At 47.0% G+C, this 20,876-nt stretch overlaps 1 protein-coding gene across 1 annotated transcript in view; it reads right to left on the reverse strand.

Moving 5' to 3' along the window:
* Positions 1–16,200: 16,200 nt before the first annotated feature.
* Positions 16,201–20,876, reverse strand: part of LAMTOR1 (late endosomal/lysosomal adaptor, MAPK and MTOR activator 1) — a 149,003-nt gene continuing 144,327 nt past the window's right edge. Inside the window, exon 5 of the mRNA XM_086933773.1 lies at positions 16,201–17,700. Within this exon, the coding sequence (XP_086789899.1) occupies positions 17,608–17,700 (93 nt within the window). The 3' untranslated portion in view covers positions 16,201–17,607. The remainder of the gene's footprint in view (positions 17,701–20,876) is intronic.

The following is a 20,876-nucleotide window of genomic DNA, read 5'->3' on the forward strand; positions in this document are numbered from 1 at the left end:
AGTCATTTTTAGGCATGGCGGAATTTTATTCCAAGTTTGTCAAACCTGCTGGTTGTCTTTCTCGTCTTCCTATTGTAAGGGATTGTGTCACAGAAGGTGTTTGCGTGAATTGGGTTTTGGAGTCTAGCATTTCCAAGGAGGAATGGTCATGGAGTGTTGCTGATGATGTTAGTTTTCAACTGCTTAAAGGTGTAATTAGAGATGGTTGGCCTAACTATGATGCTCTTGAGGGTGTCTTGAAGCCTTTTTGGACAGTAAGGGATGATTTAACTTTCATTCAGGACAATTTGATGAGAGGTGACAGAGTTGTACCCCCAGGTGATTTGAGGGAAAGGGTCATTAACCTTGCTCATGAAGGGCATTTAGGTAGGAATCTCATGAAGGCTCGTATTAGAGAGAGGTACTGGTGGCCCGGTATGGATAGCATGGTGGAGACAGTTGTCAAGGATTGTCATTTGTGTGCTGTCAATGACAAATCACGCACCACTAGTCAATCTCCTTTGTCACCGGTTGAAGTTCCTACTGCCGTGTGGACTAAATTGGGTCTGGACATTGCTGGTCCGTTTGAGCTTATGCCTGCGCATGAAAGATTTGTTGTATTGTTAGTTGATTTTACTTCTAAATGGGTTGCTTCCAAATGCATGAGTGTTGTTAATTCCAGAACTGTGATTGAGTTTTTGAAAGAGGTATTTGTGTCAGAGGGTGTTCCTAAAATTCTGCTCACTGACAATGGGGTGCAATTCACCTCCAGAGAGATGGATGATTTCTTGAAAAACCTTGGCATTATTCATCAGAAAACAGCTCTTTACTCTCCACAAGCTAATGGTCTCACGGAGAGGATGAATAGAGTTGTGAAGAGTTGTGCACAAAGAGCTTTGGAATCCAAAGTTTCTTTTAGCAGTGTCTTGAGGGAGACGTGGTGGGCACATCGCACGACTCCCAATGCTGTCAAGCAGAGATCTCCTTTCGAGGCCTTGAGGGGTAGGTTAGCTTGTTCTAAACTCAATCCCACCTGGCTTCCTGAGAAGGGTCGTGATGACAGTGTTGAAAGAGAGGTGAGAAGGAGGGAAACGTTGACAAATTATCAGCAGAAATATAAACAACGTTATGATACTAAGATGCATGTCAAACTTAGGAAATGGAATGTGGGTGATGCTGTTCTGGTGAAAAAATCCAAGTGTGGTCATAAAGGTGTTTCAAACTTCACTGGTCCTTTCACCATTGTTTCCATCAGGAAAAATGTTGTCATTTTAGACAATGGTTGCACTTGGAATATGTCTAAATTGGCCAAGTGTGATGCTGTTAAGTTTTATTTTAATGGCAGTTCCAATTCCTCCTGCAATCCTAGTGCTACTCCTTCTCCTTGCTATCAAAGAACTGTTTCTGGGAGGACTTCACACCTTCCTCGGAAATTCGATGATTATGTAATGTCTTAAGCTTTATCTTTTTTTTCCTATTTTTGATCTTATGAAGTATTTTGCATTTTCTTTTCTGTTTTATTTATTGGAAAGGGGATGTGTTGTGGTTACTGTCCCTTTAATGGAACTTCACCAACTCTGCCTTCTTGACATCATTATGAGAATGTTATGTTTCCTCCTGAAGAGTCAGTTGCTGTGATCTCTTGCTGATGGTTGTATCAATAAAGCTCCTTCTACAACTTATCCTGTTTAGAGCTTTTATCACCCAGTCAACAGATCAATCAACAGATCAGGGCTTGATCCATCACCGTTTGGTCTGCCCTGTTCCCAGGAGGCACTGGGTCAGACTAATTTGCATAAAGCCAGGTTCTGAACTGGGGTGATGCAGTGAGCTAAATAACGGTGATGGATTAAGCCCTGATCTCTTGACTGGGTAAGAGTGGTCTGCTTAATTCAGACACTCTGTTCATCACCACCCCCTTTTCTGAATCAATCTGTCATCCAGGTAAACTCCCAAGTTCTTCACCTGTGTGGAGGGAACAGGTAGAGGACCCAGGGAGTTTGGCCAGCATTTTGGGGTCCAGATACTGATGTCATTGCCGAATAGGATGACCTCAGTTTTATCGGAGTTTAATTTCAGACAATTGCTGGCCATCCATAGTGCAACTGCTTCCATACAATTGTGTACCTTGTGGCAAACCGCTCCTTCTGAGCCAGTAAGAAGCAAGACTATCTGTGTATCGTCCGCATAAGATGTAAGCTGGAACCCGTAGGATCTTATCAATGGGGTCAGGGACGATACATACACATTAACTAGGGTTGGACTTAATGATGATCCCCGAGGGACCCCACAGGGCAGATGGAATGCGGTTGAGCAAAAATCTCCAAGGGCTACTATCTGCTTACGCTCCGAAAGGAAAGATTTTAACACCTTCCAGGCGGAGTGCTTTACTCCGCAGGCTGACAAACGGTCCAACAACAATGAGTGATGGACCGTGTCAAACGCTGCAGAGAGATCAAGCATAATCATTGCTGCTTTACCCCCTTGAACCAGCGTTTTCCTAATCTCATCTGTTGATTTAAGGAGAGCAGACTCTGTACTATGACCTTCCCGAAAGCCATATTGGGTACAGTCAAGCACCTCTGCCTCTTGAAGATAACTCAGATGTTTATTTATCCATTTCTCTAGCATTTTGGCCGGAAAAGGTAGCCGAGAAATGGGCCTGAGGTTACGTACATCTGTAGAGTCCAGGTTTGGTTTCTTTAGCAGTGGGATCAAGGAGGCTGTCTTCCAACATGCTGGAAATATACCTTCCTCCAATTGGCTAACAAGACTTGCAATATCTTGTTATACATCCAACTTCAGAGCTAGAACGCATTCAGAAATAGAAAACTGGTCTCCTGTTGGTAATTTAGGTTGGAGTGTTTCCTGTGAAGCCCAATACTTCCTAAAATTCAGTTTGCCTATATGTGTGGCCAAGGCCAAGTGTGATGTATATTATATTTTCTAAGGATAGCTTTCGGGACTGGTGTTCTGAAATGTCTTCCCTTGTCGTATTGATAATGACTCACCATTTCAGTTTTGCCTGCATATTGCTTTAATGACGATTCGCTCTTCACACTTCCACTGCTTGTTTAACCATTACTGAATTGATTTATGTGCATTTGGAATCAAAGGAGTACATGAGGTCTTATAGCAAACGGTCTTATTACAATTCCCAAAGTCAGGACCGACACATCTACTAAAACGAATCTGCATTTGCAAAGTAGCCTTTTGTATGCGGAAGTCAATAGTCATTTCTGCCCCAATAAACCATCATATTTGCTGATAAAGGGTGATGATTTCTTTAAGCCAACATCAAAATTCAACTGGTACACAATTTCCCCCACTGTCTGGATATTTATCTCGCTCTATCGTTCACCTTTACCAGCCAGTTGCACAAGTTAGCGTAAACATGGATGGAATGTCAATTTATACAAGCTGCGACAATAGCCGTGGTCTTGCTAAACACACTTGGGCAGATGTTATGCCAAAAGGTAATGTAACTTGATTTGGTTTATCAAACATTTGAGAGATCTCCAGTGTGCCGAATGAATTTGGATGGGATAAACCTTCTCCTCAAATAAGGGTTATCACCTCTTGAAAGCCTGTCATGTGGAACCTCTGCTTCTTGCCGAACGTATTTATGAACCACAAGTCCAGAGCATTCTTTAGGTCAGACCCTGCTTAGGAATCAGGAAGTAAATAGAGTATACTTCGGTCTGTCTCTCTCCATCTCTGAGTCGAACTTCCTCGGTCGCATTCTTTATTAGGAAGCGCTGACCCTCTTGTTGTAGAACTTCTATTCCTTCTGCATTGTACGTTTTCTGTCTCTTTGAATTTTTTGTGGTTGGTGTCTTTAGGAATTCGGTGCAATATCCATTTTATCACGTTCAGCAATCACTTGTCCGATGTTGTAGAAAAGGTATAAGGTCATTCGGCCTCCTACTGATGATAAATGCTGTAGAGACAAGATGAGAGTCCTTTGGAAACAGAAATCGGACATGTGTAGGTCTTACACTGAATAATGTGTAACCACAAAAGCCCAGAGTGTGCCTGGGACGAGGGAACTAGAGGCACGGGATGCCAGGAACTAGAGGCCCCCCAACAATGTTTAAACACAATGGAGCTGCTCCCAGCGGAAAGGGTTTAAGTGCAAATGTTTCTCAGTTAGTGAGTGCAGGCATCTCACAAAAAGTGAAGGACTGGTCTCACACACCACCTGGTGTCATGCTTCATCATTGACCAGTCCTCGCCCTCTAAAAACTTGGTTTGATAGAGGGCGGGCATACACCCGAAGACAGGGATGCACTTCTAAACTAAGTGGGGGCCCTTATAAAGGAAAAGGGAGTTAAAAATCCATTGCAGATGTCACATTAACTTTAATATTGCTGGCATCTGTATGGTATTCTAAAAGAAATGCGTTACTTACCTGTAACAGCAGTTATCCAGTATTGGTGTCTTTCATAGATTCACATGCCTGAATCATTCCCCGTCGCCGAGACGGGAGCCTCCGGTACATAAAAAAAGTAATGTCCTAAGGACATACATAGAGAATATAGGCCGAAGGGCCTCCCCTTTGGGGCCTTTCCACGTCCTTATGTAAAAAGGACCGAACTCTCATCGTTAGCCAATCAGCTCCGACCTCCCTCTAGAACCTTCCCGGGAGGAGCCTCAGTCCCTCAGATTTTCGTACGCACCCAGATAGGGTGTCGCAATGTAGACATAGAGGTACGTGAGTCCTTACCGGGGAGGCGGGAGGGTTGCATGTGAATCTATGAAAGACACCAATACTGGATAACTGCTGTTACAGGTAAGTAACGCATTTCTTATCCAGTATTTGGGTGTCTTTCATAGATTCACATGCCTGAATCAGAGTAGCCAGCAGTTATACATGCATAGTGGTAGAGCACATTCTCACAACCAGCAGGCCTGCATAAATTACAGACAACGTGAGAAAAACATGGCAATATACAGTCATGCATATAGCAGAAAAAACCCATGAAGAATGTGCATACCTGGATGGCGGGACGAGGTAAGGCTCACCTTATTGGAAGAGATGGCGCAGCACCGCTTGTCCCACTGCAGCGTCCTTCTGCAGTTCGATGTCCAGGCAGTAGTGCCTGGAAAAGGTGTGCGGGGACTTCCAGGTCGCCGCTCGGCAGATGTCCAGGATCGTCACTCCAGCGAAGAGCGCCGCTGACGTTGACATCGCTCTGGTAGAGTGGGCAGCCACTCGGTCCGTCAAAGGCCGTCCGGCCTGATCATGGCAGAAAGCAATCGCTGAAGAAATCCAGCGGGAGATGCTCTGTTTTGTCAAGGGCAAACCCCTGCGCGGGTTGCTGTAGGCTACAAAGAGTTGAGAAGACTTCCTGACCTCTTTGGTCCTGTCCAAGTAGAATTTGAGACACCTTTTAAGGTCCAAGGAATGCAGCGCCCTTTCTGCCGCTGTGGAAGGGTTTGCAAAAAATGACTTGAGTACAATTGGTTCGTTCAGATGAAAGTCTGACGGCACTTTAGGAATGAATTTAGGGTTGGGCCTGAGTACCACTCGGTCGTGCCTGAATTGGAGATACGGTTCCTGAATAGACAGCGCTTGAAGTTCGCTGACTCGTCTGGCCGACGTCAGGGCGAGCAGGAGTGCAGTCTTCCATGAGAGATGTTTGAGAGTGGCCCGGTGTATGGGCTCGAAAGGGTGTTTCATTAGTTGGTTGAGCACCAAGTTCAATTGCCAGGTCGGAGGGACTTTCCGAGGCCTCGGAAAGGATCTGTAGAGCCCTTTCAGAAATTGCTTTATCAGTCGACTGGACCATAGGGAAGGTCCAGATGAGGTCCTGGTGAATCTAGAAATCGCAGCCAGATGAACCTTAATGGAGGCGTGAGCCAGCCCCGATTGAGCCAGGTGGAGGAGGTATGGGAGCAGCTGTACTGGGGTGACCCGGAGAGGGTGTAAGCCTTGTTCCGAACACCACAAGCAGAACCTCTTCCACTTCAGCGAGTAGGTCTTGTTCGTGCTGCCCGCCCTCGCTTTGGCTAGTACGGCCCTGCAGTCCTGCGGGATCTCTAGATCTCCGAACTCTCGGTGCTCAGGAGCCAGGCCGATAATTTGAGCGAACGGAGGTTCGGGTGGTGTACCTGGCCTCCGGACATCGTTAAGAGGTTCGGGTGTTGTCGCAGGTGAATCGGGGGCTTGATGGAAAGGCGAAGCAGGTCCGAGAACCAGTGTTGTCTCGGCCAGTACGGAGCAATCAGGATCAGGGTGCACGGCTCCGTCTTCATCTTCCGGAGGAGCCTCGGTATCATCGGGAACGGAGGAAAAGCGTACGCAAACACGCTGAACCAGCCGATGGAAAAAGCATTTCCCAGCGACCCCCGTTGGGGATGCCAGCTTGCGTAGCTTGGGCATTTGGCGTTCCCTGCCGTCGCGAAGAGATCGATCTTCGGGGTCCCCCATTGCGAGAAGACGTGGGCCACCGTGTCGCCGTTCAGCTCCCATTCGTGGGAGAGAGAGGTCTGTCTGCTGAGGGCGTCCGCGATAGTGTTGTCCTTCCCGGGAACGTACTCCGCTTTGAGGGAGAGCCCGTGTGCCACCAACCAGTTCCAGATTTTTTGCGATTCTTTTGAGAGAGAGAGAGATCGCGTTCCCCCCTGTTTGTTCAGGTAGTGCATCGTCGTGGTGTTGTCCGTTTTGACGAGCACCGGGGAAGTTCCGATACGTGGCAGGAATGCCTGCAGAGCCAGATACACTGCCCTCAGTTCCAAGAGGTTGATGTGTAGTTGTTTCTCTTGGGCGTCCCATTTGCCGCTGACTCGAAGGTCCAACAGAACCGCGCCCCAGCCTTCCAGTGAGGCATCTGTCGTGATGACCAGAGGTGCCGGCGGCAGGAGGAACTGCAAGCCGGCCGCCAGGTGTGTCCGGTTTCTCCACCACAGAAGGGCCTTTGTGATGGCCGGTGTGATTGTGATAATGTCCTCGAAGGAGCCAGAACTCTGTTTCCATTGTCTCGCCAGCGCCTCCTGCAGGGGACGCATGCGGAGCCTGCAGTGTGGTATGAGGAGAATGCAGGAGGACATCATCCCTAGCAAGGAGGTGAATGTCCGGACTTTGATGCGAGATTTCTTGGCCACAGCCGCGGCCAGAGACAGTATTTTGTTGGTCCTGTCCTCCGAGGGGAAAGCCTTTGCGCGCTTCGTGTCCAAGGTAGCCCCCAGGAAGGTGATCCTCGTTGATGGAGTAGTGCAGGATTTTTTGAGGTTGATCGTCAGACCCAGCTGTTGAAAGAGAGCGCTGCAGGCGTTGGAGGAAGCAGTCGCGCCCTCCGGGGAAGGCGCCTTCACCAGCCAGTCGTCCAGGTAGGGGAATACCTGGTGACCCCTTTGTCGCAGGAAGGCTGCCACCGGCGCCAAGCACTTCGTGAAGATACGTGGTGCAGATTTGAGGCCGAATGGCAAGACCTTGAACTGGTAATGTCTGCCTGCTATTTCGAACCGTAGGTACCTCCTGTGTCGTATGAGGATGGGGATATGGTAGTAGGCGTCCTGTAAGTCCAGGGAGACCATTGAGTCTCCTCTTTCCAGCGCCCCCAGGATCTCCTGGATTGTGACCATCCGGAAGGATTGACTCCGCAGGAAGGCGTTGAGCGCCCGGAGGTCTAAGATCGGCCTCCATTTGTCCCCTTTCTGTTGGACTAGGAAGAAGTGGGAATAAAAACCCTTCCCCTTCTGGGACTCTGGGACTCTTTCGATGGCTCCTTTGACCAACATGGCGGATACTTCCTTGAGAAGGAGGTGCAGGCGTTTGTGAGCACGCTTCAGCGGAGGAGTGTTGGGAGGGGTGTTGACCATTTCGAGGGAATGTCCAAATTGAATTATTTGTAGTACCCACCGATCCGTAGTGATTTTTCGCCAATTTTGGAGGAAGTGGGTCAGTTTTCCCCCAATTCGAAAGGATTGAGATGGTGGTGGGACTGGCTGGAGTAAATGGTCACTGGCGGCCGCCAGTGCCCTTCTTGGCGGATTTGCCTCTGAAGGACGACCTCCCATAGGACGACTGTCGGGTCTGTTGTTTGTGCTGGGGCTGGTTCCTGTTGCCGTAGGAGTAGGACGACCGATTTTGGTAGGAACCTCTGTAGGAGTACTGACCTCTGGAGCGGCCCCCCCGAAAGGACTGGTTCCGGGACTGGAGGGAGCCCAGAGCCCTCGCCGTATCGGTATCTTTCTTGATAGCCTGGAGTGCTTCGTCTATCTTCTCCCCAAAGAGAAATTGACCATCGAACGGCATGTCCAGCACCTTAGATTGGACCTCTTGTCGAAAGGACGTCGCTTTGAGCCAGCCTTGGCGGCGGAGCACGGCAGCCCCGGCCAACTGGCGGAATCCCGTCATGGCTGCGTCGATGGCGCAGTCGATGATTTCAGCCGCGGAGTTTTGTCCTTCCGCTAGGAGAGCTTTCACTTCGTCCTGGACCGTGGATGGCAGGCCTTGCAGATAGGGGGCTATGTCTTCCCATAGCTGGCGGTTGTAGCGCCCAAGTAGGGCGATGGAATTCGCCACTTTGATGGTCATGGCGGACGTGGTAGAGAACCGTTTGCCTATGGTGTCCAGTTTCCTTCCTTCCTTGTCTGGGGGTGCGGACAGCGGCGAGGAGGGGTTGCGGGATTGCTTTTGGGCCGCCTGAGTCACAACCGAGTCCGGTTTGGGGTGGCCGGTCAGGCAGGCTGGCGCGGTGATCGGGGCCTTATATTTTTTGTCTAGGCGCGGAACCACCGCAGGCACCGAGGCAGGCGTAAGCATCAGCTTCTTGCCCTGTTCCCACAGAAAGTCTATAAGCGGAATAGACTTGGCCAATTTCTGGCTGTGCTCCTTGAAATCATGGAGGAAGCATTCCGTTTCCGTGGATTCCACCGCCATGTGAAACCTCTTTGCTGCCCTGTCCACCAGTTTGTGGAAACCCCCAACGTCCGCCGTCTCAGATTGGCGCGGTCGCGGGGATGCCGGGGTAGACGAATGGTGTGATGACGCAGCATCGGCATCGTCGTCTCTGTGGTCCGAGTCAACGTCTTGCACTTCGCCTTCCTCCAAGTCCGTCTCCTCCTCCTCGCCTTTCGAGGAGTCCTCCGCCTGAGGCTGGGGCCGAGTGCGAGGCTGGGGTTGGTTCCGAGGACGGGCCTGGAGAGCGGAAGGGCGCGAGGCCGACGGTTGCGCTTGGGTGACCGGCACCTGGGTTCCGCTGTCGGCATCCGGGAACCGTTGTTTATAGTCCTGCACCAGGGAGCGCAAATCGTTGACCAGAGACAGGGGCAAACAGATCATCGGGGTGTTCTCCGTGTTGACGTTCAAGGAGCGTTCCTGATACATAACTTCGTCCTGGTCCTCGTGAACGTCCTGGTTTTCCTCGTCGGACTCCTCACTCTGCAGTGTCACCTGCTCTTGCTCGGGTGCCAACTCTACCGTTGGGGGAACCGAGGAAGTTGGAATCGAGTGAATGGAGACTTCGACCAATCTAGATTCTTTCCAAGATGGCGCCGGGGTCTCTTCCGACGACGTGCGTGAAGATGGCGCGCCCGCCGTGTGTGTTGGTGACTTGAACGCTTCCGTTAGTGTCGATGGCATCAAATTCTGCGGGGATAAGTGAATCGCCGACTTACTGGTGGTAGAGCCTTCGACTTGAGATTTCTTGGGTGAAGGCGGACCCTTTGAACTTGACCTCGACCGTTTAGGTGACGATCCTTCGGTATGAGATGTCTTCGGCGAAGGCGTACCTTTAGATTTGGACCCCTTAGGTGACAATGACGCAGATAGTGGCGATGGTCCGGTATTAGTCTTGGACGAAGGCTTCGGAGGAATGGTCGAGGAGGCCGGTGCGCCTGAGGACGCAGTGGTGGTCGTTGTGGCCGTCGCGGAGGGCGATGAGGCCGTAGTGGTCGACACAGTGGTCGAGACCGAGGTGGTCCGCTTAGTAGATGGAGCGGGTTTCTTGAACCTCTGGCCGTCCTTAACAGACACGGAGGAGGTGGTGGAACGTGCCTCCGAAGGTTTCCTGTGCGCCTTCTTAGGAGGAGTGTCTGTCTCTCCAGGGGACTGCACCCTGGGTCTCTTCTTGGAGACTTTGGAGGTCACGGAGACACTACCCTCGGAAGATTCCAGAGTGTCTCGGACCTTAAGCCTGTCGAGCCATTCGAGAAGGCGAGCCTCTCTTTCCTCAACAGTCTTCTTTGGGAAGGCTCTACACACCCTACACTTGTCAGGGACGTGGTCAGGGTACAGGCAATATAAGCACAGATCGTGCTTGTCCTCCGCTTGAATCCGCTGCTTGCCGCAGGAGGAACAGGCCCTGAGAAGGGCTTTCTTTTGCGAGTCCGCCATGGATGAAGCCTTCTTATTGGATTCCGACATGGGAGACAGTAGTCGAAGATAGGATATGTATTTTGTTTGTACAAAGTGTACTTCCAGCGAAGTTTGAGACTTCGAAGCAAGAAAAAACCTGAAGAGCTCAGGTTGGAGACTCCCTAGCACAACGTGCGGTAGAAAATCTGAGGGACTGAGGCTCCTCCCGGGAAGGTTCTAGAGGGAGGTCGGAGCTGATTGGCTAACGATGAGAGTTCGGTCCTTTTTACATAAGGACGTGGAAAGGCCCCAAAGGGGAGGCCCTTCGGCCTATATTCTCTATGTATGTCCTTAGGACATTACTTTTTTTATGTACCGGAGGCTCCCGTCTCGGCGACAGGGAATGATTCAGGCATGTGAATCTATGAAAGACACCCAAATACTGGATAAACTTTTTGTTCACTTTTTGTGAGATTTCTGCACTCACGAACTGAGAAACATTTGCACTTAGACCCTTTCCACTGGGAGCAGCTCCATTGTGTTCAAACACTGAATAATGTAACACCTACACATGTCCGACTTCTGCTTTTTTACTCCACCTCTGAAAATATGTGTGGGCTGGTAAGGTGGAGAATAAAGTTCTCCAGAAGGCTGTATCTGGGACTGTGTTGCATAACAGCCTTCCTTGACCTATCCTCTCTGCTGAGACTCTTTTCAAGGTTTCTCTTCCCTGTAATGATCCTATTACATTACTCATTTCATTGGCTTTCTTAATTTTATCTAGGTCTACTTCTGGACCAAATAGGTGATTTTCCGTGAAGAGCATGTTAACTATATTGCCCCTTATCTCCGCTTGAAAGCCTGAAATGGACAGCTCTCTGGGTCTACATAAAACTGTACCTGTTCTCATCTATTAGCCGTATCTGTGGAAGCAGATTTAAAGGGAGTATGGTAAATAGTTTTTTCTTCCTTTCCTAGTTATTTTGGCCTATTGTGATACTCTTCGTGTAGGTGTTTCATCAAGTTGTTGCCATCCTCCCACTACTGATACGCATACCTATTCAATAGCACATTTGAATTTGCTATGCACCACTGCTCTCTCCATTTTCCTACCCAACACTTTAGCCTCTGTCTGGGGGAGTTTTGTGTAGTTGGCCCCTGCTCCCTCTTTCTTGCTGTAGTCACTAAAAGCTAATCTGGATTCACATAGGTCTTAAATTACTTCGTATCCTGATAAGGGGATTTGTATTTTTTCCCTTTCAGCAGTGTAATAATCAAACCAGCTACTGCCTATTCTTCTGGAGAGTGGTAGGTGGATATTAATTTCTTATTTGAAGAGGACGCAAGGAACAAACATTAAGTGTATTCTTCTCACCTCCACTTGGACTCCAGAAGTGTTGACTGCTGTTTTAATCAACCCTTGACCAAAGGCAATCTGATTGGGTGAGGATGGCTTTGTTGGGTATCTAACCAATCTGCCATATTTCTCTTACTCTTGAATGAGGTATCCGGGTCAAATAAGTTGACATCCTGCCCTGTGTATTGTCTTTCATACCTGTATCATCTGGTTCCTCCATTTCCTCTGGTATGACTGAGGACCTACTATTTTCATTTTTTAATTGCTTCTGTGTTATCGCTTGGCCTTTTGATTCCTAAATGTATAGGTAATATCTAGCGATGGATTCCTTTTCTGAAATCTTCTTCGTCGTGAAGCTACAGATCTGTGTTTTGGGCTTTTTCTTTTCAGGCTTGAGAACCTCAGAACAGTTTGCTGGCTCCTCAGCTTTCGAGGCATCATGTTGATCTTTCAAATGAGAGGATCTCTTTCTCATTTTTCAAACTTGATCGTCCTGAAAAAATGGAGTCGATTACTTTCAGCAATTTTTTTTCTGGTTTAAGGGTAGACTTGAAGGCTTTTTTTTTTTTTTACTACTCTGGATGTCTTACTTTGAGGCACTGCAAACATAAGGTCTAATGTCTTTTGTAAGTCCTATCAGGAATTGATTCAATATAAGAATCTGCGTGTTTCTCTCACCCACAATTCTTCCTGAAATATATTCTCCAAGCACATCATTAACCTCTTCAAAAACCTGAATTCTCAATCCCCCATTGTTCATCATCTCATGAACCGATACCCATTTGATACCTCAATGTAATTTCAATGTTTTTGTTCAACGTTGTCCTCCTCCTTCGACTTTCTCTCGACACACCTCTGATCGCACAGCAGAAAAAAGTATGGCAAATTAGGGTTGCATAGTATGGCTTTATGAAAGACATTGTAGTGATTCCGTCCAAATTCATGTTCAGGAGCAAAATGCTCTATATATAGAAAATAAAAAAAAATTGAAACAGTTCCTTAGCTTATTGCAAGATGGTTGAATATTGCACGGGCTATTTATCTAGCAGAGATTCGTGCTTCAAAGGGAGGAGTGCTTGTGAATGGGAGAACTAGGAACAGTTAGAGCTTCCCTCTGGGCCAGTCTCCCAATTACTGCACTATTGATAGGTTGGATGGATAAGACCAAGCAGAGGAGATGTGAAGAGGCCAGAGAACACAGACTAAAACACAGTAGCTGAGCTGGCCTAACTGCCTCTAATCGGAGGCTTAGGTGGCACAGGATGGAAGATGAGGCCAAGAATATCTGTAGACTCAATGAGCCCAAATGGTCTCACCTCATGACTGCAGTGACCCAAACACCCCAAAAAACAGAAGAGTTGGCTTAAGTGACAAAGTCTGACCCACACAACCTAAAATTCTGACATGCGAATCAATCACATTAAGGGCACCCACATTTTAAGGAGGCATAATCAGTGGTGCCCCTTTTATGGCATTTAGTGTCATTTCAGTGATGGTTTTCAGTATAGACTAAATGAAGGGTATTGAACCGGTAATCCGCAATCACTGCATGAGTTTTGATGGAAACGGAGCGGATAACCACCATGATAGCACAAATTACCCAATGGGTAATATATTTCGGTTGACACATGCAGTAGTCATTTTGTGTTGCTTAGTTTCGTAGTTCTTAGGATTGAAGGAACTTGGAAAGACATCAAATTGTGTAGAAAATGCATATTAGAAGACTGTGTCTTCTATATTTACACCTGTTAGACCTGGGCTTTTTTGCAGGGTTATTCCAAACATTTTGCCTTCCTCTTGTATTTTTTCTGACCTGTTTTGGTTGGCTTCAGGACTCTGCACACTTTACCACAGCTATTCAGTGCTTAAGTGCGTGTGCTCTTTCCTTTAAACATGGTATGATTGACCTACACCTGTTTGGCACATTCAATTTACCTCAAAGTCCCTTGTATATTGCTATCCCATACACCCAAGGCCTGTAAACCCACAGAAGTAGCCTTTCAAACCCTGTTGCAGTCCTTTGCAGGGCATACGTGCACAGTTTACTGCCACATGAACTTGGCATTTGAAGTTACTTGTCAATTCTGAAACTCCCTTTTACCACATATAGGTCACCAATGAGATAGGCCCTAGGTAGCCCTATGGGCAGGGTGCTGTATAGGTAAAAGGTAAAACATGTGCCTTTATTGTGTGGCATGTCCTGATAGTGGCAAACAGCCTTTTTGGTTTCTCACTGCTGTGAGGCCTGCTGCTCTCATAGGTTTGCATTGGGAATTCTCGGATATATTTTTTAGTGGTAATTTCTGGTCTGAAATTAGTAGCTTTGCCATGTTTGGTGTGTTTGGAATAGTGGTGATCAATCCTGCTTATTGGTGTAAGTGGATTTTTATTACGATTGTAGACATGCCACTTTTAGAAAGTGGGAATTCCAATGTGATTAGGACTCTGTGCTTTGCAGCCCGACTCCAATCCACATCTAGGGTACAGTGACGGCTGTCTGGAAAGAATGCACAAAGCCCAGCTATCACATAGTAAGGGTTGGGTGTAACAGTGTTGCATCTGCATTCACCTGCATACTGAATGTCTTCCTGGGCTGGGAGAGAGGGAGGCAGGGGACACTTACATTTGTGAATGTTGGGCACTGCCCTTACACAAAGGGCTTGTTTACCCCCTACTGATGCCTGGAGCCAGAGCTGGGATTGAATGGGGGAACTGCGCACTTCTAATATTATTTTTGAAGTTACCTCCACATCAAAGACATTTTGAGAATAAATACAGGGGCTCAGACCCCATGATTTTAGACACTGTGTTGAACTTGTAACCAGCTGCTGGCTCTACAGACTCCACCTTGCCAGAAGGAACCACTATTGGTCTCCTTTGTCTGTTGTGTGGACCTGTGGCCTGTTGGGCTGCAAGAAGGACTGCCTGCCTCCCGACAGGGACTCTGTGTATTGGCTTGCTACCTACATTCCTGCTTTGGTGCCTCCAGTGAGCTACAGAGGGGTTTCTCCCCTCACCCTGTTCTTGTGAAGGGTTCAGGAGGACTCCGTGCACTTGCCTAGTACACCGAAGTGCTCCATATGGTGATCAGATTTTGCCCCCAAGAAGCCGTTGGAAAGCGCTTCATTTTGGCCTTAAAGACGAAGCACGTGTTGAGCGATTTATTCCTTCATTCCCTAGTCCCAGATAGCGCAGGTTGAGTGCTCTTTTGATTTGACGGCCAGTGTGTGGCTTGTGCTTGCTGGACAGCCGTGAGAGGGACGGCAGCACAAGAACTCCGGCATGGATTAGGGCTGTCCCGAGCTTTACGCAGTTTTGGAAGAAAACCTCAAGTCACGTGATCCTGCCCAGGGGGCTGCAGGCCATCTTGGCAACAGCAAAGCTTGCTGGGATAGTGAGACTTCCGCTACACGCGGATATGTTGTTGGTTTCATGGTAAGGAGCGGGGGGGGGAGCTGCTGACCAAAAAAAGCTGGAAGATGCTTGCAAGTCGGTGCGCTCACACGACTCGTACAGCAGCTCAGAAAGAAGCCACGCATGCTGGGTGCCGTTGCCCTGTAGCCACTAAGGAGAAAGCAGCCGGCCTGGTACAGCAGCGTTGTTGGCGCTGCGGGCAGCAGAAAGGCTACGGGGATCAGCAATGGGAAGCTGCTCAGCACATTCGTGAGCAGCTGCCTTGTTCAGTTTGCATGTTGGGAACCCGTCGAGGTCTCCCTGCTAAAAGCTACAGTTTGTGCCCCCCTCCCTCACATGGAAGGTCACACCTTTGGGGCTATTTGTCACTTGTCACAAAACGGGGTGAGGTCTCGGAGGACCCCATATTCATCAGTTCAGGGAATTAAAAGAAATTACAGTATCCTTGGTAGTAGGCAAGCAGGTTCTCCAGTGAACCACGTGTTACATCAACAAGCCATCTGTTCTTTTGCAACCAGGCTCACAAGCATTACCGCTGTAACCCAGCTATCAGGAGTGCAGGGTTTCTTGTCTGTATGGTGTTACTGGTGTGTTTATGTATTAACTAGTACTGATGGTGATATTGGTGATTCATGCGTTTTCTCCCTTAAAAGCTGTATTTTATACCGATTGATGTAGTTTTTGCATTGTAGCGTCAGGACAACTAGTATTATTTCAGGAGTTGCATTTGTTTGTGCAGTGATGGTGTTTATGTGAAGTGTGCAACATAGAAATCTTTATCTTATTGTTCTAACTGTGATGTTATGGAAATTGCCTGGTTGTCAAATAGATCATTGGTTCCTGTTTTTTTGGTCTATATTTCTATACAATACAGATATGCATTTTTATATACTACTGCATAATGTCTCTTTTGTGTCAATGATGTGTGTTTTGTGCAAATGCTTTACACATTGCCTCGGGAATGAGCTTTGTTTAGGTGTATACCCTAGCCAACCAGAAACCCTATTTCTAACAATACCTTTGTGTATCTACATTAGGCACACTATTTCAATGAAGCATGCCGCTGCTGAAGGGACTGCAGTTCATAGCTGTGGACAACAAGTCTTATGTAAGTGCATCAAAACCAGGAAATGAATAAAAGACAAAGTATTGATGAATATATTTATATACTGTGACAGAAAACAATCCAACCATTCGAAATGTAAAAAATAGGTGTTAGAAAGTACAAACTTTCTGACAATTTCGATTCTCACATACACACGCTAGTCACAATTATTGGCGGTGCTCGGTTAAAAAACAAAATAAACAATAATAACAATAATCTGTTTCCAAGCCATAATATTTTTTGACCGTTTACGGGTAAACTGCAGGTGCAAAGGTATGGTCCTTACCAGGAGCTGAAATGTTAATCCACTTGATAAAATATAAATTCTTGGAAACTAATCTAAGGCAGGAGTTCCAAATAGCAACCCTTGGGGTCAACAAGGAACATTAACAAAAATCACTTCTGAAGCAAAGGTTCAAGGTATTAATCTAAATAGACTGAACGTGTTGGTGTTACTTTTGTCTTTCTTAACCATGCTAGGCCAAAGTCAGTAAGCAGGCCTTAAAGTCCAGAGGGTCAAATACCTGGTTTTAAAAGAACTCTCACATTTTTAACCAGAACAAAATATTTCAGTTTACATCCCTCCAGAATGATTACTAAATGTAGTGATTTTAAGATAAATAGAACACGTAATAGGAATACCATCAATCTATCCTCTGACAACGATGAACAGAGGGATTTATTTTAGAATGGTTTCAACTTTTTAAACACAATAAAGAAGTGATGGCTGTACCTAGAAACCCATATTCGAGAGATTCAACAAGTGCTTAATAGATCATATCGCCATTAAAGCCTTATGAATTTTTTTTTAGCACCTTTGTTCAGAGTGGAGAAATCCAGATCCAGTGAACAAGAGACATAATGTGGGCTGCAGACTTATTACCACCGGTGCCACTTCAAGTTCTTGTTAGGTGTAGAAGATTCAGTGGTACATTTTTCATTCACAAAATAAATAAATATTTTACAATTTTAGGTGAGTTTGTGTGTTTGATAGGGGGGGCGGTAATCAGAAGGGACAGTACACTGAAATATTTATTTTTAGACCATATCGTTGGAGAGTTCTCTATTAAATATGGGATTTTCCAGAAAAGAAAGTCAAACCATTCTATCAAGGCAGTATAAGCGTCTTTAAAAATGTCTAAATCAGCCTAAGCCCTGGATTTGAAGCATGCTGGAGGTACCATGTGAAAGCAACCTGTACAAGCGCACCGTTGTCTTTTGACTTTCACATTCCAAAAATTGGAACGGGGAGCACCTGGTAGGTGCTGGTAGATGTGACTCAGTAGGTACTTGGCAATGAGTGGTTGCCTAATTGATTAGTAGTAAATTCTGATATCTGTACATATTCCCTAGTGGCAAGATGCCATTGTAGAAATAGAAAGACTGAGCGGGAAAGGAGAAAAAAAAAAAAAGATTGTGAGAAAGAAAGAGCGAAAAAGCAACAAGATCTCATGGGATCCCAAACTGTACAACCAAGTCTTCTTTCGCATCCACACGAATCTGTGACAGTGCGCTAAAGGCATAAGCAGCAATCTTTGACACCTGAAAGAGAAAAAAAAAACAAGGGAGTCAACAAAGGAGGATTGTGCTCACCAGCATACTCTGATGAAAGCTTAGCTCCCAAACACCATCTACAAATAATAGCAAACTGTATTGCAGCGCACACAACAGCAGAAGTGATATTCAAGGAGCACACTCTGCAAAACAACCAGTCTGTGAATACAGTATACTATATGAAAGCATGTTGGAATTTAGAAAGTATTAAGGGGAAGAGTTTGAGAAATATACTGCTCATATGTGACATACGCATTTTTCGGAAAAACGGATTGTTCTTTGACATACACACGAAGTTAGATTTTAAGGAGTCATGCACACTATAGAAACCTGCAACCAAGCAAATCACATTGCAAAAACACAAACACGGCAATCTACAAAGCAAACTTACCTGCTCGCAACCTCCAAATGCTGCGGGGGGCTCAAAGAGTTCACTTGCTAACTGAGAATTATTTCAATCCCTATCAAACTTGGTCATTGATTCAGATAATACCACAATGATTTACTCTTCAATAGAGTATTGAACCCGGTTCATCCTCCAGGCAAAACTGTTGAACAGCCTTTAGAAGCATTTTCTGGCCCCGTTTGATGGCTCGAGATTACCAAGTGGAGAATGGAATAGAACCAGGGGAATTAAGAAGAAGGAGTGACACCTGTTCATGTGAGCTGATGCTGAACAATGCTTCCAAGACTGTAGGCTTTCTACATCAGCAATGGTCAAACAGACATAGACCATACACCAGTAAGTTCTCATTTTTTGTTAACCATTTTATTATTTTTATTTCTTTACAATACAAGTTTATCACATGTTATCGTTCAACATAGATTACAAGTGTAGGTCCAAGAAATATAAGTACATGCTAGCTCAGATGCAAGCTGCTTGTCAGATGTGGGCTGCTGGTATTGTGGTGTGACTTATTTCGCCCCAAATTGGGTGGTGGTCCCGTAGTGTGTTTTGGACTGTGCGCCAATATGGTTGAAGGGTGGGGCAGTACCAGAATATGTGCTGAAATGTTGCATTTGGGGCTTTACAGTGTGGGCTTAAAAACTGTTTCGGGATAGTATCTCTGGAGACGTGCTGGTTAGGTATGCGCGGTGTAGAGTGAAGAATTTAATGTTTTTGAACCGTGAGTTACTGGAGACTTTCTTTGGGTACTCCAGGGCCTGCGCCAATCCTTTGTCGTGTAGTGGCCGCTCTAACTCCTCCTTCCACTTGTTTCGCAGTGGATTAAGTGATGTGGCCGTAAGTTTGTGTATGGCTTTGTACAGTCAAGTAATTAAGTTGCGTCAGGGGCCCATGTGCAGCACTGTGTGAAGCACTGGGTGTGTCGCCAGCCCTCTCTTGGATAGGTCCCAAAGTTCGCAGCAGTCGGAGAGGATGTGTCTGAAGGAGAAATGGCCCTCATGGGAGACCAGTTTCCTCTGCCAGACGAGCAAATGGGAGAAGTTGGGCATCCGCAAACTGGGACTCCATCTCAAGGAGCGAGTGGTCTGTCCAGGTCTGCATAGTTTGGGCTGTGTAGTTGTTGCAGTTTCTCATAATGGTACATTCCGCCCTCCCCCGCCTGTGTTACTTTGGTATGCCCCACTAGAGCTCACCTTAGAATGTTGGATCCTCAAGTGGTGAAGTTGGCTTAGCAGTGGAGAGTGGATGGTCAATAAAGTTGCTGCTGAAGATGTTCTGTGTCATTCTTCTTTTCAACACTGGCGACGAGACACACTGCGAAGGGGGCAGTTGTGACCATCTCCCCTCCGAGTACTCTCTCCTATCCGTCTACTGTCATTTCCATAAGAGGTTTCCGTGTTTTCCTGTGGAGTTTCCTCATGTCAAGCAGTGAGTGTTCTTCATCGGCGGAGGATTCTGTGGACAGAAGCTTTCTGACCTTTGTACTTCCGAAGGAGGAACTGTGCCATTCTGCGCACCCACGGTGGGGTTTCCTGGCCTCACACCGGTTCTCTGTGAGGAAATGAGCCTGTTGTTGGTGAGGGAGTGCTGGGTTGAGGAGACTTATCCTGCGGCGTGTGCTCCCTGAAGGAGTTTTTCGGGCTAGCCAGCGGTGGGTTGCCTCCTCCATCCCCTGAGCGCTGCTCTGGTCATTCCCGTCAGATCATCCCTGACACTTTTGGAGCCTTTGTGCCTGTGGCGCGAGCGGATCTCCCTGTGCACTCCTGTTGGGATTTTCTCTGGTGGTAGTCGATCGCATCGCTGGTGACGCTAGGGGGAAATTGCATGGCTTGGCAGTTCGGGCTGGACTGTTCCCATGAGGCACAGTGTCAGACTGATTTGCATATGGCCATGTCTGAACTGGGGTGGCTGAGTGAGCTAAAGAATGGTGATGGATTAAACTCAGATCAGTTGACTGGGGGTGAGTGTTTGATTTGCTCAAACGCTCCGTCCATAATCCCCTTTTGTATCGCTGGGGGAAATTGTGTCAGGAATTCTTTCCTGGCAAGCATCGGAGCGCTCTGTGTGGCGGCGTGTGGCGTTCCTTTCATGAAACGTTCCAGTGATGCTTCCTTCATCGCATTCTCCAGGTCCCTGCCGCTTCTGGTGGCGTCCAACGAGGGGGGCCCTTCTCCGGTTTCTATTGCGGGGTGGTTCGTGCCTGCCAGCCATCTGTGTGCCGTCGGAGGCTGCCTGTCGGGTTCCTACTCTTCCACATCAGCGGTCATTGCTGCGACTCAGTTCTCCCGTTTCTCGCTTCCCTGTCAGCCTCCCGTGTGGTTTCCTGAGGCGCCTAGCATGTGCTCATTCTGTCATGGTCTCATTCTGGTTTTAAGAATGATATTGTAGTGTAGTTCCTATATTCCCAATAGGCTCTGCGCATTGGAATATCATAAACGGCATTTTAGACGTAGGACTGAGGTCGACTAGGTCTCTACTGAATATGTTAAACTTAATTAGGTATGCCAGCTAGCTCACAGGTCACTAGAAACTTTCTCGAATGAACAGGGAGGAGTTAACTTCCCTGATTAGACAAGAAGGGATTAGCTTCTGACAACTGCATAAACATGACAACTTTGCTACCTCCAGAATAAGGAGTATATCTCCAGAGTCGTGTGAAAACAATAGATAGCTATTTCACTCAGTCAATCGTGCATACCTGGTTATACCAGAGTGCAGAGAAATAGAGAGACGGGCGTTTTCAATAAAAGGGTGTTAT

The sequence above is a fragment of the Lissotriton vulgaris genome, chromosome 8, assembly GCF_964263255.1.
Source record: "Lissotriton vulgaris chromosome 8, aLisVul1.2, whole genome shotgun sequence".
In the NCBI taxonomy this organism is placed as follows: Eukaryota; Metazoa; Chordata; class Amphibia; order Caudata; family Salamandridae; genus Lissotriton; species Lissotriton vulgaris.